The following is a 17,004-nucleotide window of genomic DNA, read 5'->3' on the forward strand; positions in this document are numbered from 1 at the left end:
CAATAATTATCGAAATTGTGGTTGCTCTAGATAGTAAATCCCAATTAGGCTTGATAGATCAAGCTTTATACGCGAACGATCGCCGATCGGAATGTCCCATTCATCGGAAATACAACTTACAAGCACGTAGCGTCTCCCGAACTTTCAGAAAGATAGTAGCCTAGCTCTTCTCTCTTCTCTGCTCTCTCTTCTTCTCTCTCTCTATATATATATTATTATCATATATAATATATAATATAGAGTTGGATGGCGTACTACTTTAGTAGCAAAATTTATTATTGCCATAGATCTTTTTAAAGTCTTTGGATCAACTCTTTCATCACCATCCATTGGATTAAATACTATTAACCCAAGTGCGGGACCATCTCAAACCCTAGGGACAGATTATACTCATAACTGACTAATATCAAATCCTAACCCATATAATTTTCATGCCAAGTGTTAAAAAAATGATAGGCCAAAAAAAGGTTTTACTATTAATAGTATTCCAAGCCTAATTCTTATAATACTAAGTATATGAATATAATATATATCATAATTATATATATATAATATATATATATATTTATAATAAATATATACGTCCCGGTTATGCGATGCTTTGAAAACTACCAAGCACTTGGTGCTTGGTGAATTTTATAACCGTTTAGATCTACGCCTTGTTATTTTTCACGCGTTAGATATACATATTCAACAAAAAAACAACCACCCCCCCAAAACAACCCACTAAACCCTAGAGGGCAGAGCCGACATTATTCTAACAGAAATCATATCTTTAATCCAATGGCTAAAAATCTAACAAAGCACCAATGACTTCGTACTTTTCAAGCATAGAGCTAATTATATATTATTAAGCATAGGAGACCCTCAATTATAACATATATATATATATATATATATATATATATAATAAATTGAGTCCTATCTTATTTACAATAGGACCAAGTTATCCGTGCTTATAAGTTTTTGCCTCTCTGGATTAATAGATGTGTGTGTTAGGATATGTGCGCTCCCTTGGGATTGGTGGGGTTGGTGAATAGTAAAAATCTAACGGGTTGAATAATGACACCTGAGCAGATTAGATCTAACGGATTAAAAAACTTACAAGAAAAAAAAAACCACAAGTGCTTGGAGCTTTTTACATGAGCCACCATAGCTGGGAATATATAATATAATATATATAATAGTATATATTACTATATATATAATATGATATATATAATATATATCAATATACACACACACTAAGTTGAGCGTACGTTACAAATGCATACAATTTATTAATTAATTTATTTAATCAAATAAATTTGATAAATTATATCTATTCAATAATTATAAGAAATTAAATAATTTTGATAATCTTTTAAATTATATATTATTATATTTATTAAAATATCTATAATATTAATTTAAATTTTAATATTAAAATGAATGGATAGATACTTTGATATCAAAAATCAAAAATAAATTTAATTCACAATTATAAACTTAAATTTAAATATAAATAAAAATAGAATCTATTTTTTAACTAATTTATCTAACCGTTCATTTTATTTTAAATATTTATTAACAAATTGATTCATAACCGTTCGCTAGATTGAATTATAGATGAATGTATATATATATATATTTTAATAAATGAGCGAAATTAAAAATATGTGCTTTTATATATATATATATAGAGAGAGAGAGAGAGAGAGTGGGCTGGTATGTTTATAGAAGCACGGAGCCCTCCGTGCTTCTAGGTTTTAAACCTCTTTCCAAATAGTTAGGTTTTACCGGTTAGCGACTAAAATGTCAGTAGAAAAGAAGCCACTGTTTTGATTTTCTTCACAGTAAATATAGCATGCACAAGAGTTGACTCTATAAAATAGCTAATCCGTGTAGCTAAAATTCGGAGATGGATCTTTGAACCACCATCCCACTTCACTATACTATGACAAATGTTATTTTGTGGAAGCGGATAGACTGGAAATTTGTTTCTAAAATATGAATATATAGGGTGAAAGGTTTCCAAACATAACTAGCATTTGAGATCAGCATCCCAACATAAATAAAAGTTTAAGAGTAAAATTAACTAGTGAAAAAAAAAACGAAACAAAACTCCTAGAGTAATGTAATATTTTTCAGAGCATAAGCAGCATTCAAATCAGCAGACTAGCTAAAAAAAAGTTGTTTAACAATTCTTAATCAGTACGGATGAAATATTATGTACCTAGGACAAGTACTAAATACACCCACTTCTAAATCAAAATAGTAATAAATAAATCAAAATATAACTTGGACTAACTTGGAGCTGGTTTAAGCCGGCAAAGGGAAACACTAATATCACCGCGTAGTCCATACCAGACTTTAGCTTGAAAAGTTTGAGTTCTAGCTTCAACATCATCAACCTTATAATTATTGGCTAGAAAAGTGATATTATACCAATATCCTGCTGCAACGATGCAAGTTGTCTTCTCTATCTTCACAAACTCATAGCTGGTATTCTACATCACAAAAGAGATTTGAAAATATATTCTATTAGGGAAAAAAAGGTAGAAAAAAAAAAAGAAAAGAACAAAGAAAAGACAATTGAAACATACATTTTCCTTGTTAAAGTGCTCGATTGCTTGTTTTGCACATTTGATGAGACCTTCGTCTTCGAAATTTGTTAGCGCCGTAAGACCAAATTCAAACGTGCCCGGAAATGGATCAACATCAAATCCCTAGATCCACATATAATAATGGTTATTGAAGAATCAATAAAGTCTACGGTAAAAATATATTTCAATCTCAAAAAGAAGACAACGACACAAGTAATAAATACCTCGCTCTCCTTAATTTGTTTGTAGTATAAAGCCCACTCTTCTCGAGTCCTCCTCCGTGTACCGTCTGGCCGGACGTAATCATCATCTTCACCAGAAGTATATTCATAAACTCTCCTCCTCCTCTCCTCCTCCTCTGTCTCTTCCCTAACCTCTTTTCTTTTCTCAATTTCTGGCAACTTTTGACAAAGTGCAGATTTGTCCGATTCTAATTTTGGCGTCTTCTCTTCAGAAGAATTTGTTGAAACTTCATCACAGCTAACACTAGTGTTGCATTTCAAATTAAAATAAAAGTTAATTACACAATAGAATTAAAACGTATCGCTTAACAATTTGACAAAACAGAGTGGTGCATTAAAGTTGCAAACTAATCTCTATAAAAGCGAACATTACTATTAGAAAGAAAGAAAGAAAGAACCAAGCAATGATCCAGTGTCTCTATGCTCATGTAATATATAATCAAAAAAAAAAAAAAAAAAAAAAAACTACAATCATTCGCCTTTTGGAAGCAAGTCTAGTTCTTGGTTCCAATCAGGTACAATATCAGGTCCTATAGGCTGACATGTTCAAGTGAAGTACCATTGCCGAAATTTTTCAATACTAAAGCAGAACGATATCAATTTTTTTTTAACCATAAGCTAGCTATTTTATCAAGGCAATGATGAAAAATATAAACAGCTATCCTGCAGAGCCGTAGCATAATAGAGTAATCATCTCCAGACCCCAAACCAAGAGATACAGATGATTAACACATATATATAAATACTAGAGTACTNGACGATAACAGCAACGACTCGCGCTCGCACAGCTTCCTCGCGCTGCCCCGACGTCAAGTACGTGCTCGATCGGTTCCGCGGCGCGACGTCGACGGCGAAATCTCTCCGCGGCACTCCTCAAGCTTGTCCCCTGCTTCAGTCGCACGAGAAAGAGAGAGAAACGAAAAACTTAATTAGTGAAGTGCATGCACACCCTCCTTAATTAAACAGATATGCATGCAATGGGAGGGGGTGTACGTGCAAGTTGCTAAGCACATGCATGTTGATAAGCATGCATGGGCACACGTGGCTCCAAGCCACCATAATTATTATGCAACCCACTAAAAAAAAACTAATTAATTACATAATAAATGAAACAAGGATACTACAGGAGGCGGAGAGACAGCGCGAGCGAAGCGTAGAGGAGGTTTGAGGGTCGTCCGCCGGCTTGCGATCGTCCCTTCGAAGTGGGGGTTTTGGAAAGTCGGAGGTATTTGTAAGGAGAAATAAAAGCGATGGCTGGTGATTCCTAACAGGAATCGACAAAAACAATTGGTTTTTTTTTTTTTTTTGTTGTTGTAACTCCCCGGTTTTTGAGGGAAAGCAGGATGGAATGATTCAAGATTGCGTGCCAACGGCAGATCACGACGGAGGGCAGGGGTGTCAAACGAGCCGACCACAAGCGAGCAGGGCGGCTCGTGTTCGGAAACGGGTTTTCGACTCATACTTTATCGAGTCAGCTCGTATTCGACTCGTTTATTAACTAGCCGAACACGACTTGATTCACGAGCTAGCAAATAAATAATAAGTTAAAAAGATTAGATTGAACGTATATAAAAAATAAATTTATAAAATCGTATCCATTAGATTTTAATTTAATGGTTGAAATTTTACATATAAATGAGTCTTTTTTATAATTGTGCCCGTCTTCATATTTTTATTTTGCTAGAAATTAAATAATAAAAATATATATTATATATATAATTATTTATTTATATATATAAATATAAATTAAATAAATTATATAAATATAAAATATATGTATTCGAGCTGTTATTGAGTCGAACACGAGCGAGCTGATCCCAACTCATGTTCGGCTCGTTTATTAAACTAACCGAAAAATTCAGCTCGTGTTCAACTCGTTTACTAAACGAGCGATTCGATCTCGAGCTCATTTCGAACCGAACACGAACTGGCTCACGAATGGCAAGATGGATTGTCACCCCTAAGGGAGAGACAACTTCTTTTTAAACTGATACTAAACAAATTTATATAATTAACTAAATAACCTTTGTTAAAATTTTAATTTGTAAAGTGAATCTATTTTATCTGCTGTCATTTGTGAGATTATTATGTGCGCTGTTAGAATTTTTATGGGATTTTGTTAGGATTGTATCCAGGTTGTTGAAATTTTTATTTACCTGTTATGATTATATATTGCATGTTGTTAAAATTTTCGTCAGTTTGTTATAATTATTTGTCAATTGTTGGAATATTTGAGTGATTACTGACATCGTAAGTAGAAAAATATAAAATTGGTAAACAATTTATCTTTCTTTTGTTTTATTCAGAATAAAAAAGAAAGAATTATTTAGCGACATAAATTTTTATTATAGGTATTATTTGGTCAAATACAATTTTTTTTAAGGGGTATTGTCAAGTTCGAGGGACCGTTTTGTAAAAGATTTTTAAAGAAGGATCAATTTGAAAATAAAATCAGCTAAAACTATTCAATTTAAAAAAAAAAAAAAACAACCTGGCCCCCGCTTTGTTTGAATTTTTAATATATTTAATTTACAAATACAAAATAATTCTTTATTCATATTTGTTTTCGTACGAACCAAATAAGTATAGTTGAAAACTAATTTTTCGTTCTATAAATCAACATTAAAGAGCATAAAAAAAAACTTCCTTGAAAATTTTTTTTTCCATATAAAATTATTTTCAGAATTTTACGTAAAACCAAATAGCCATTTAAATAAAATCACGAGAGATAACCCCCTAAATTTATTTTGGGATTGACACCTCCAATCTTGTAGTCTTTTTGGCGTTTAATTTTAATTTAAAAAATTAAAACTTTATTTTTTTGTTAAATTTATCAAATTTGATAATTTTTAATTAATTTACGACAAGCTAGATTATTCAACCGGTAAAAGCTAATATAGCAATTAAATTTTAAAAAATTATTAACTTAAATGAGTAGAATAATTCAAATAAAAAAAAAAAATAGAAGCTAAAAGACTTACATCAAAACAATTAAAGTTGAGGGGCCTATTTCCCAACGGCCTACAATTCACCTTTTTTTCATCTTATCAATGCTAATTAATGATACACCCTCTTCATTCAAGTATTATCATATTTTATATGTTGTCTAAAATATGACAATATAAAAGACAAACATAATCATATTTTATATGTCATATCAATTTTTTTTAACAAAAAGTTTTTAAAATTTTTGTGAATCTAGGATATAAAGTATAAAATCTATACTTTACCATATGAAAATCTTCATGAAGATTTGACGGATTCCTCTTTTTGTCTAAAATATGATAATATAAAAGGCAAACATAAGAGCTCCTTTCTCTCTCTTTTTTTATTTTATCTTTTTAAACAGTAAGAAAAAAATAATGAATCAAATAATGAATAAAGAAAGCAATGAGGAAGAGGGGGACTACATTGCCTCTGTTATTTCCATTTTGGTTTTCCAGTTGTTTCCATTTTGGACTACACTAAAACGGGCCAATTAAATAGATTGTCATCTCAATAATACCATTGTTTGGTGACCTATTAAACCAGTTTTTATTGTAAACTATGAACCGCTGGATCTATTACTAATTAAAAGTGTAGTAGAATTCCTCTATAAATTTTTGAAGTTTTGTTTGACTAATTTATATAAAATAAATTGAAAGATTATATAGCAAAATTAAATTTTGAAAAATTAAATAGCTAATTTAAAATAACTCATAGTTAAGATAAGATGATATACGTTCATTTTTATCTTTATTTTATTTAAAAATAATTATTTTCATAATGTTTTATTATATTATGAAATTTTTATATTTACAGTATATTATTTTTGAGAGATAGGTAGCACGCTATTCGTTTCGTTTATTTAATTTAAAAATAAATTTAGCTGGAAATGTGAATCAACTAAGATTCAAATTTAGAATTTCGGGCTTCAATAATCAAGTATTTTGCCACTTACTCTAGAAACGACCAGTATTTGCAGTATATTATTAAAAAAAAATATATAGTAGAACTCTCATTCAAAGCATCACTGCAGAAGCACAGAAACAATGCTGAAATAAATAAATGGATATGGTTAGATCACGTTTTTAGGCACCTGTGGGCCCCATTTTCTCCTCAGATTACCAAACGAGCAAGAAACGACGCGTGTTAACTGCAGGCTCCATAGGCGGAATAGCTCCCCCCCTCCCCCACCTACCCACTCACTCACAGTACTTTTTTAAGAAAAACATTAATAAAGATAAAATTGTATGGACCCTAGACTCAACTATGAGACAATTTTGAAATAGGTACTATAGTATTTTTTAAATGATAACTTTCAGAATTTTCATTTTATTTGGTATGAATAAATTTAGTTAATGGTATTAATAAACTTTAAATAAATTTTGCAATTTTATTAGCTTGTTGGTCACTAAGGATTAATAAAATTCGTACGGCCTTTAGCTGAAAAGTAGTTAGAGGCCTAAAAATTGGTTGGGTCACCATGAATCCACGTATTTATAATTTAATTTGTTAAAATAATTTGAAGTACATAAAAGTTGAAAAGTTGGTAATAAATATACTAAAGTTGATAGATTATTTTAATATGCAAGTAGGTCGCTTATTAGTTGCAAGCGGGTGTCAAATGCATCTTATTAAAGAGCTACTAGTGCATTCTAAAGTAAGATATATATATATCTTACATTCATTCTATCCAAAAGCTAATAATTTTTACTTGTCACACCAAATTTTTTTTATTTTTAATAAAAATTATTTAAATTTTTATAAACTCTAAAATATGGATGTAAAATTTATATCCAAAAGGGAGTATATAAGTAGGATTTTTCTACCGACAGATTCCTAGAGAGTGGATTTCCAAACAGCTAAGAGGGTCTCGATATATTTTATCCTACTATAAAGTATACGTTCCTGAGCAGAGGACAGGGTTTTTATAGAAATTCACGTGCTTAATTAGGCTCTGTATGGGTTGTGAACTGATTGCTTCTTGAGCTGTGAAATAATATGGTAGGAAAATACTTTATTTATATAACTAATTGTAACGCCCCAATAATTTCACATCGGATGAGATATTGATTTCGATCAGTTTATACTAGGGGTACACGTTAATAATAATAACTGGGTTTAAATATTTTGGACCGGTTGTTTGACCCAACGAGTTATTATTGTAAGCAGATCGGGTCATTACATTTGAATTGGTATCAAAGCATTCCAAATATGTAGAATATACAAGATACGAAATTAAACGATTAGAACGATAAAGATTAGATACAAGCAAATCAGATTTATAATTCAAAATAATAATATAACGATAAACAAGAAGATTAGATGATCTCAAGATTCGGTATAGAGACGAAAATGAGAAAAAAAAGAAAACGCGGTATAGAGACGAAAATGAGAAAAAAAAAAGAAAACCTTCTCAAAGACGGTAACGATGACGATGGAGTGCCGTCGACAACAAACAAAAATGTCGATAGATGAGATGTACGGCGGTGGTGGCCACGAATGACGATGACGATGACGACAACGTTGACACATGCGGAGCAGCTGGAAAGCCGTATGGACATGAGGGGAGAGGGAGTCTACTTTCTCAAAGACGGTAACGACGACGATGGAGGAGTGCCGTCGACGCCGAACAAAAATGTCGATAGATGAGATGTACGGCGGTGGCGGCCACGAATGACGATGACGATGATGTTGACACATGCGGAGCGGATGGAAAGTGTAAGGACTGAAATATTGACAGTGTAACTAAACTCTCTGTTGACGATGTTTATGTATGTAATTTAATTACATAAGCACTCGTCAAGTTTCAGGAGAAACTGAGCTAAAACGGAGAAGTTACGCGATTATTAGTTTTCACTTAAGTGAATAGTAACTCCGATTTTTCGGTGAAGCCACGGAGTAGAATTGGCTTTCGGCGCGTATCGGACTCCGAACATAGGACTCCAATNCGATGATGTTGACACATGCGGAGCGGATGGAAAGCCGTACGGACATGAGGGGAGAGGGAGTTTACTTTCTCAAAGACGGTAACGACGACGATGGAGTGCCGTCGACGACAAACAAAAATGTTGATAGATGAGATGTACGGTGGTGGCGGCAGAGTGGATGGAAAGTCGTACGAACGTGAGAGAAAAAGGAGTCGAACGAGAGAAAAAAGGTAGGTTGGTTAGAGTGCTGTTAAGAATGGAAATCAAAACAGAATTAGGGATTTAAATGCACAATATACTGCCAAATTTCTCAAAAATTAATATTTACGAAAAAGCCCACAGTTTAAAAGAAAATAGAACAAAACAAATGGAAAAAAGTGCAGGGGTATTACACTAATATCATGTTATGACTTATGCATATTGGAATAAATTAGTTAAAATATCTATTAATCTATTAATTAATTATTAATATATATGAATTTCTAATATTTTTTGCCATGTGGCAAGTTGTCATTCATCCTTATTAGTGTGTGACCCTTTTTATTCCCTATGGCAAGTTGTCCTTCATCCTCATCTGTGAAGACTAAGAATTTGGTTGTGTAGCTAGACTTTTGTTGACGATATTTTTATGTGTAATTCAATTACATAAGTACTCGTTAAGTTTCAGGAGAAAACGAGTTAGGATAGAGAAGTTAACGATATTTTTATGTGTAGCCAGACTTTCGGCAGTGCTTAACGTGTTGACGTGATCCATTCAGAAATTTGATGAACACCCGGATATCACACGATTATCGAGGAAGGGTCAAAATGGCATTTATGTTTTTCGCGTGAAACCCCCTATATTTTATTTACCGAATCGCGCAAGATCGGACTTGGAGGTGTGGTGCGTACATACGTTTTATATGCGCTGTGAGGGACCCAGTAAGAAATATAGGAGTTTGGTGGACTAAATCGCAAATTGACATTTTATGTATATAGGGCCACCTAGGGTTTCTTCAAGAAAACCCCAACCCTAGCCTCTTTCCTTCTCAACTGAGCCCCTAGCCGCCAACCCCTCCTCCTGCTCAACTCCCTGCGTGCAGCCGCCGACCAGTCCTAGCCGGTTGGAGTGGCTGTCGAGCTCTCCATCTCCTCCCTCTTCTTCACCTTCCCTATTTTTCTGTTGGGCAGGGAGCCAATCCTGCGGCTGCCACCCCTCCCTGGGCATCGTCGGCGTCACCTGGGTGCCGGAGCCTCCCCCAGTCGCCACATCCCCGTCGTGCGTCGCCGTTGCGCCTGCGACCCGCAGGGCGTGGCTAGGGCACGCACGTGGCCCACTTTCTGTGCCGACCTCACTAGGCCTTCCCGTGGCTATCAGCACCTTCCTCTCAACCCTCCGGCACCGCCGAACCCGACCAAGACCGTCGCCGTCGCCGCCGTGTGCTCAGGGAGTCACTACGGCCGCATCTGGACCGAGATCTGCTCGGGTGGCCATGAGCAGTTGCGCACGGCCGCCGTTGCTTGGCAACATCTTCTTCATCCTTCTCATGACCCGGGGGACCCCGGCCACCGATTGGCGTCATCCCGTGGTCGTCGTCGTCGGAGAAGTTGAGCCCAGGCTCCCCACAACTTGGGCGGCCTAGAGCATCGCCGCCCGCCCCTCCGGTCGCCTCCCGCCATCGGCTAGCGCGAGCGCCGACCTCCCCCTGTCGACCATACTCGCCTACTACCTGCACACCCGTCGCCGGAGCCGCCATTGGCCAGACATAGGTCCAGGCTCCCAAAACAGCCTGGTTAGGGATAAAAGTGGTGTTTCCACTGTTTCGGTGATCCGTGGCACCTACGACTCCCCCGAAGGCGAGCACGGTGATCCTGGAAGGATGCTGATCATCATACTTTCCTGTTTTGCTGTCAGCGAGGTCCGGATCAGCGAGATCGCCTTTGTCACTCCCGGACCATCTTCCTGCTAAGGTTCGGGTTGCTCCCGTGCGCTTCTTGGTCGTCCGCTATGCTCCAGACAGCGAGCACAGCCTTCGCCTCATCGGGACCTATTAGCCAATATCTCAGCTGACCTCGAATGTGCTCGGATCGAGGTAACGACCCTAATCTCCTCAATATGCATATATATATTGCAATTGTAGGGTTTGTAAGGGTGTTTATGCAATTGTCTCACTGTGGACTACTGTGGGCTGTATGTATATGTTGTGGGCGACCTCTAGACTGATCGTCCAAGATCTGGAACCTTCTGTAGAGATCAAATGTCTATTTTATTGCGTTTTTCAGCGAAGTCCGCCGGTGGAACGCGATTTCGATTTGAAATTTATCTGACGCTATTGGAATACCTTAGGAATTGCCGCTGAGCCTTGTTGGCTGGTCACCATGGCCGTCTCGAGTGTTTGGAGACGTCCAGCGAGCGGTAGTGGATTCTGGTGTCAAAATTGACACTTTTCGGAACCTAGATCGGAACAGTTATCCGACAATAACCGTTTCGGCGTGGAATGTAGTGGTTGCTGTCGGAACATCCAAATGGATGTGTTTCGGGGCAGCGGTTGACTAGTAGAGTAAGTCGGTGCCTTCCGGGGCTTTTTGTGGGTCCTAGGGACGTCTTAGTGTGATTTCGGGACTTTCGGCGATTTACGAAGACCGATTGTTGGGAAGCCTAGTCTTGGGATTTGGGATTGAGTGTGTGAATCTTTAGATTGAGTCTTTTGAGGTTGTCTCTGACTCGGTGGATCCATCGTAGGTCCGGTTGACTTCTTGCGCGTCCAGGGTTCTGACGCAACTTTAATAGGTGGGTACTTCGATCCGAAATCGGTAAAGTAGTACCTGCTCGATGATCTCTATCCTTGTTATTTTCATTCGTTATTTGATATTGATTAGCATTCTTACATCCCTGGACTTAGTAGTTTGTCACTCTACCGTTATTCCTATTTTGTATGGTCATGATCTAGTAGTAGAGTGATGTTTCTGATGATTGAGTCATACATGCTGTGATTTGACATTAGTTGACTTTATAGTCGGCGATACTTGTATTTATACAGAACATGATTTGACATTAGTTGATTTCATAGTCGGTGACACTCATATTCATACATGCTGTGATTTGATATTAGTTGACTTTATAATCGGTGACACTCATATTCATACATGATATGATTTGACATTAATTGACTTCGTAGTTGGTGATGTTGTTCTATCCTTGAGATAGAGGTTGACTTGGTTGGTCGATTACTTTTGTTGGACTTTACTTCGGCTATCTGCCGATAGTGGGCTATTGAGCATATTGCATCGATCGTCATTGCTCATATGCATTTCACGTACACCAGCAATTTGATCCACCGTAAGAGGGTGTTCTTTTTTGGAAAAGTGGTCGTACATCCGACTCGTGAGCTCAGCAGTCATTTGTTGGGTTATATGCCAAGGAGACCGCGGCGGTCATTTGCTCGGGTCACATCTCTGCTAGAGCGGTAGTGGCATAGCCTGCGGTCTTCGGACCAATATGGCAGCTTCTGGATTGGGTATTTTGGGATTGATCGTCCGGTTGACGCATACTTGTACTTTGTTCTGTATTACAGTAGCGACTAGTTATATTCCTCTGTACTATCATTGCTACTGTAGTTATGATATCCATGTATACATTCTGTTCTCCTTAACAGTAGCGGTAGTTATATGTTCTATTACTATTCTTTTTTCCTTTCGGTATTATTGTTACTGTATTTGTGATATCTGCTCATGACTATGATTATTTCTTCCTGTATCGGTGAGTACTCCCCGCATTCGTCGGCTTGCGGTACCTACTGGAGGAAAAACATGTTTATATGTTCTCACCCCCCACCATTTTTCAGGTAATGCGGGCGGTGAGGGTTGGGACAATGCATGAGGACGGTGCTAGATAGTTGTATCCAGAGTTACCTATTGATGATGTTCATTAGCCTTCTGTTGGATTGGTTTAGTTTCTTACCCACTGATGTTCATATGATACGTAATGTACCTGAATTATTGTTATATTATGATTACTAGATGTTGTGTGCGTGGGTTGTATGTGTGGTGGTCTATGTGTTGTGTTGCCACGCTGTGCATGTATAAGGGAGACTCTGTTCGTCTATACAGAGGATCCTTTGTTCATGAGGCGGGTTTGTTTGCGTTTGCAGGGTGTTCTCAAAGGTGTTCAAAAAAATTTTTGCACGTTTTCCGCTGGCTTTCCTAAAAAGAATTTATAAAAGAACCCTGGGGCGTGACAGAATGTGAAGACTAAGAATTTGGCTATTTAGCTAGACTCTTTGTTGATGATATTTTTGTATGTAATTCAATTACATAAGCATCCGTCAAGTTTTAGGAGAAAACGAGTTAGGATAAAGAAGTTACGTAATCTTTACTAATAACTTAAAGTGAATAGTAATTTGGATTTTCTGAAAAGGCCAATAAGTAGAGATGGCTTCTGGTATGCATCGGACTCCGTTCATAGTAATCCAATAGCTCGTTTTCAACAGTCCAATTGTCATGGACTCAATGCAATGACGGATTTTGGGAACATCGTCAACAAAGAGTCTAGCTACACAACCAAATTCTCAGTTTTCACAAATAATATATTATATATAGAAAAACACAATAAATAATTTATAATATTCTTCTGAATTCTACCATTACGGAATGTTTAATTTGAAAATAATAATTAACTTACTATACTCAAATCTATACTATATATAAAAGCGTATAGAAATTCCGACAATGACAGACGGAATCCAAAAAGGAATAAAATAATATTACCTACGAATGGTTATGATTAATATGTTAAAAATATCTCAAATAAAAACAAACGGTTATGATTAATCCTTCTACTAATAGTAAAAATCTACTCTTCTAGCAACTGCTTTATTGCTCAATTGGTTTAAAAACGAAAAATCTCAAATAAGAACAGTTATGATCAATTTATTAAAAAATACAGTTCTATCCATCTATAATTCAATCCTCGCGAACGCATTATAATCTATTTGTTAAAAATTATCTCAAATAAAAACAAACTGTTATGATCAATTTGTAAAAAAAGCATTCTATTTATCGTATTTTACATTAAAATTTGAGTTTAAATTATGAAATTAAATTTAATTTTGATATCAAATTTAAATTACATTATTTTATTACAGTGATCAATCTTAAATTTTAAATTTGAAAATAAATATAATTAAATTTTGATGCTTTTTAGTTTAAACACATATTTAAATTTAATTCATCAAAATCCAAAATATATAAAAATGTCGATGTATATAAAAAGAGAACATAGATATTTAAATATTTTCTAATAAAATTAAATATTTATTTATAAATAGTAGTTTTTATTATAAATTTGGATTATATAATATACACATTTATATTGGTGTTGATAAATATTGATAATATTAATTTCATTACGGCATTTGCCGTACATTCATAGTAATTAGTTAAACTAAACCACAACACATAATTTGCTACAGAAATTATTAAATAATTATGATAAATAGTTATCATACTTACGTAAATAGTTTAAATAATTAATAAGTAATCTTCCGGCTCGTCGTGACGCAAATATGGCACATAGAATTATTTCATTTATAATTTTGTTGTGTTAATTGTATCTAGTAACAAATTCTTGGGGGTGCTAAATACAAAAATGACCCTTTTCTCCCTCTCCCTCAGCCCTTATCCCGTTCTGGTCCGAGGCGCGGGAGCGGCGTACGCAGCTGCGCCACGTGGCGGCCATCCGTTGCTTCGGAGGGTGGCCAGCTCCCCGCTCCCGCACTCCACCTATCTTTTTCTCCGTCCCCTTTCTCCCTGCCGTGCCGCTGCAGTAGTCTCTCTCTCTCCTCCGCTTTCTCTCTTTACACTCGTTCGCTAGGGTTTTCGTTTACTCTCATTTCCTTCCAATTTTGGGTAAGAATCTTAAAGCCGATCGCCCGATCGTGACGATTAATTTGTGATTTGTTTTTTTCTTTTGATGGATTAATTTGCCTTTCTCCTTAATTTTTTGGGTTTAATGTCGATGGACTTTTGCGAAGTTAGGCATTTTTTTTTTTTTCGTTGATGATTGGGGTGTAATGATATATGAATAGGATCATTTTCTCTTTTGATAAATCAATTTGTCTTTCTTGTTTTTTTTTTTTTGTTTTAATTTTGATAGACTTTGTGAAGTTAGGCATGTTTTTTTTGATGATTGGGGTGTTATCTATATGGGGCCTTGTTGATCGATGGTACTCGTTTAAATCATTTCTCTTTAATTTTGTTTTAAAATTTTTGTGGATATTATTTGTTTAGATTCTATGACCATTTCATATAGCTTTTATTCGTAAAAGCTAACTTATTGGATTACGCAAAAGGATCGCTTATCTTACTTGTTCTACTGAATTCAAACCTTTAAACCAAAAAAAGGAAAAAAAAAATCAGCTGAAAAAAAAAACAAATAGGTCTTCTGATCATCATTAGTTTTAGAGAGATTATTTTAGAAATTTTTTTTTTTACTATTCTTGACTTGGAGTAATTTGGAAGGATTTTTGGGTTTTACAGAAATATTGGATAGTCTCATATCTAGCTAAAGCTAGGTTTTTTTTTTTTTTTTTTTTTTTTTTTTTTTTTTTTTTTTTTGACACATTTTAGAGTGAAGTAATAGCTTCCTGTTTCATTTTATTTTATTTTAATCAGGTTGGGTAGTTTTAGGTCATATATTGAAGATTGGAGTGTACTGTTATGTGGATGTTTCCTTTATTATGCTTTGTTCTTTTCTACTGTAGGCCCAAAAAAAAAAAAGTTCAAATTGATTCTTTTAAGAAGCGGCGTCGACCTGTACATGGTATTTGTGGATCACTTGAAAAGATCTTTCTTGTTTGTTTGTTTTTACCCCCTGTGAAGTGACATGGATTTCATCTTGTTTTACTGAATTCGAAGTAAATAAGAAAGGATGCCTTAAGAAACTTGTAGTTCTGATGTTGAACTTTTTCTGACTAGGGATCTTTGATGTAGGATGGAGCAGAAAATAATGAGGGAGGTTTCCGATTTCGGTTGTTATAGAAATGGAGGATCGTCTCATCTTTAGACACTGAAACTATATTATTGTACGGTGGAGTGGTGTCTAGATAACTATCCTTGATGGGGGGAGCTTGTTCTAGGAAGAGAGACAATCTAGTTGATGAGGGTGATCAGTTTAGGCCAAGATATTCTAAGAGTGGTAGTTCCAAATGGATGTTGTTCACACTGCCTCGGGCCGGGTCAGATATTCTTAGGAGAGGGCAGGGGAAGTGCCCTTCCCTCATGGAACTTTGTGTTGCCAAAGTTCGAGAGGTACTTCGTTATGTTTTTTTGTTTTTCTGGGGTTTTTCCTTATGAAATTGTGGTTTGTTTTTTGAGTTTGTGATGTTTATATATCTGGTTTTTTTAATGGTGCTACAGGATATCAATAAGTATAGTAGCTTTTCTATGCTTCCAAGGGATATAAGCCAGCAGATATTCAATGAATTGGTGGAATCTCGCTGCCTTACTGGTTCATCTCTTGAAGCCTTTCGTGATTGCGCTTTGCTGGTAACCTACTTTTTTGTGTTTATACATGGATCCTATTGACTGATCAGTTAAAGCCTTTGATATAGGATGGGATATAGGGTCTTACGTTTTAGATGACTTCAAATATGATTTATAATTTTGAAAGCCTTTGTGAAATTTTGGAAAATTTTGAAATATTTTTCTAAACATTTATGATTTTTTTAGAAATTTTTGTAATTTGAAAAATAAGAAATTATGAAAATTAAAGAAAATAAAAATTCATAAAATTAGAAAATAAAAGAAAAAAAAATTAGAAAAGATAATCTGGATTCAATCCTGAACCGAACTAAGTTGGGGACTGGACTCACTCCAGGGCGATGCATTTGCAAAAGAAAAGATTGCTCGTGCACCTAAGCTCCGAATCATCTTTTATTAATTTATTAATATCATCCTCTTCTCTTACAATAAAGATCTACACTTTATTTATACTATTCTTAACCTTACTTATTCATAACCAACTTAGGATTTAATTTTATCCTAAATAACCAACTAGAACAGCTTTATCGAGAGATTAATTAAAAATAGATACAAATAAAACCAAATAAGGGGGTAGCTAAAAGTTCTCGTTTAACTAACTAAAAAATATGCTCAACTAATCTAATCTAGTTAAGAAAACGATAAACTAAATTGGTTTAATCCGATCAATCATCAACATTGGTTCGGGCCTATTTTGCATCATTTGCTTCCGCTGTGCAGGATCTCATTCTCGAGATCAGTTGCAAG

General features: G+C 35.2%; 1 protein-coding gene and 1 long non-coding RNA gene across 4 annotated transcripts in view; one reads left to right on the forward strand and one right to left on the reverse strand.

The window, feature by feature from the left end:
* Positions 2,159-3,071, reverse strand: LOC109706764. Its single transcript, XR_002215313.1, has 3 exons — positions 2,810-3,071; positions 2,586-2,708; positions 2,159-2,489 (listed from the first exon to the last, which is right to left on the reverse strand). It is a non-coding gene; the product is annotated as an uncharacterized LOC109706764 (long non-coding RNA).
* The window catches only part of LOC109705952 (F-box/LRR-repeat protein 14), a 29,342-nt gene continuing 26,815 nt past the window's right edge, over positions 14,478-17,004 (forward strand). For 2 of the 3 annotated variants that reach the window (XM_020226767.1, XM_020226781.1), the window contains exons 1-3: positions 14,478-14,625; positions 15,709-16,026; positions 16,135-16,263. In XM_020226767.1, the coding sequence (XP_020082356.1) occupies positions 15,835-16,026; positions 16,135-16,263 (321 nt within the window). In that variant the 5' untranslated portion in view covers positions 14,478-14,625; positions 15,709-15,834. Of the gene's footprint in view, positions 14,626-15,693; positions 16,027-16,134; positions 16,264-17,004 lie in introns of all 3 variants that reach the window. The other variant, XM_020226775.1, reaches the window with a different exon arrangement.

The sequence above is a fragment of the Ananas comosus genome, linkage group 2, assembly GCF_001540865.1.
Source record: "Ananas comosus cultivar F153 linkage group 2, ASM154086v1, whole genome shotgun sequence".
Taxonomy (NCBI): Eukaryota; Viridiplantae; Streptophyta; class Magnoliopsida; order Poales; family Bromeliaceae; genus Ananas; species Ananas comosus.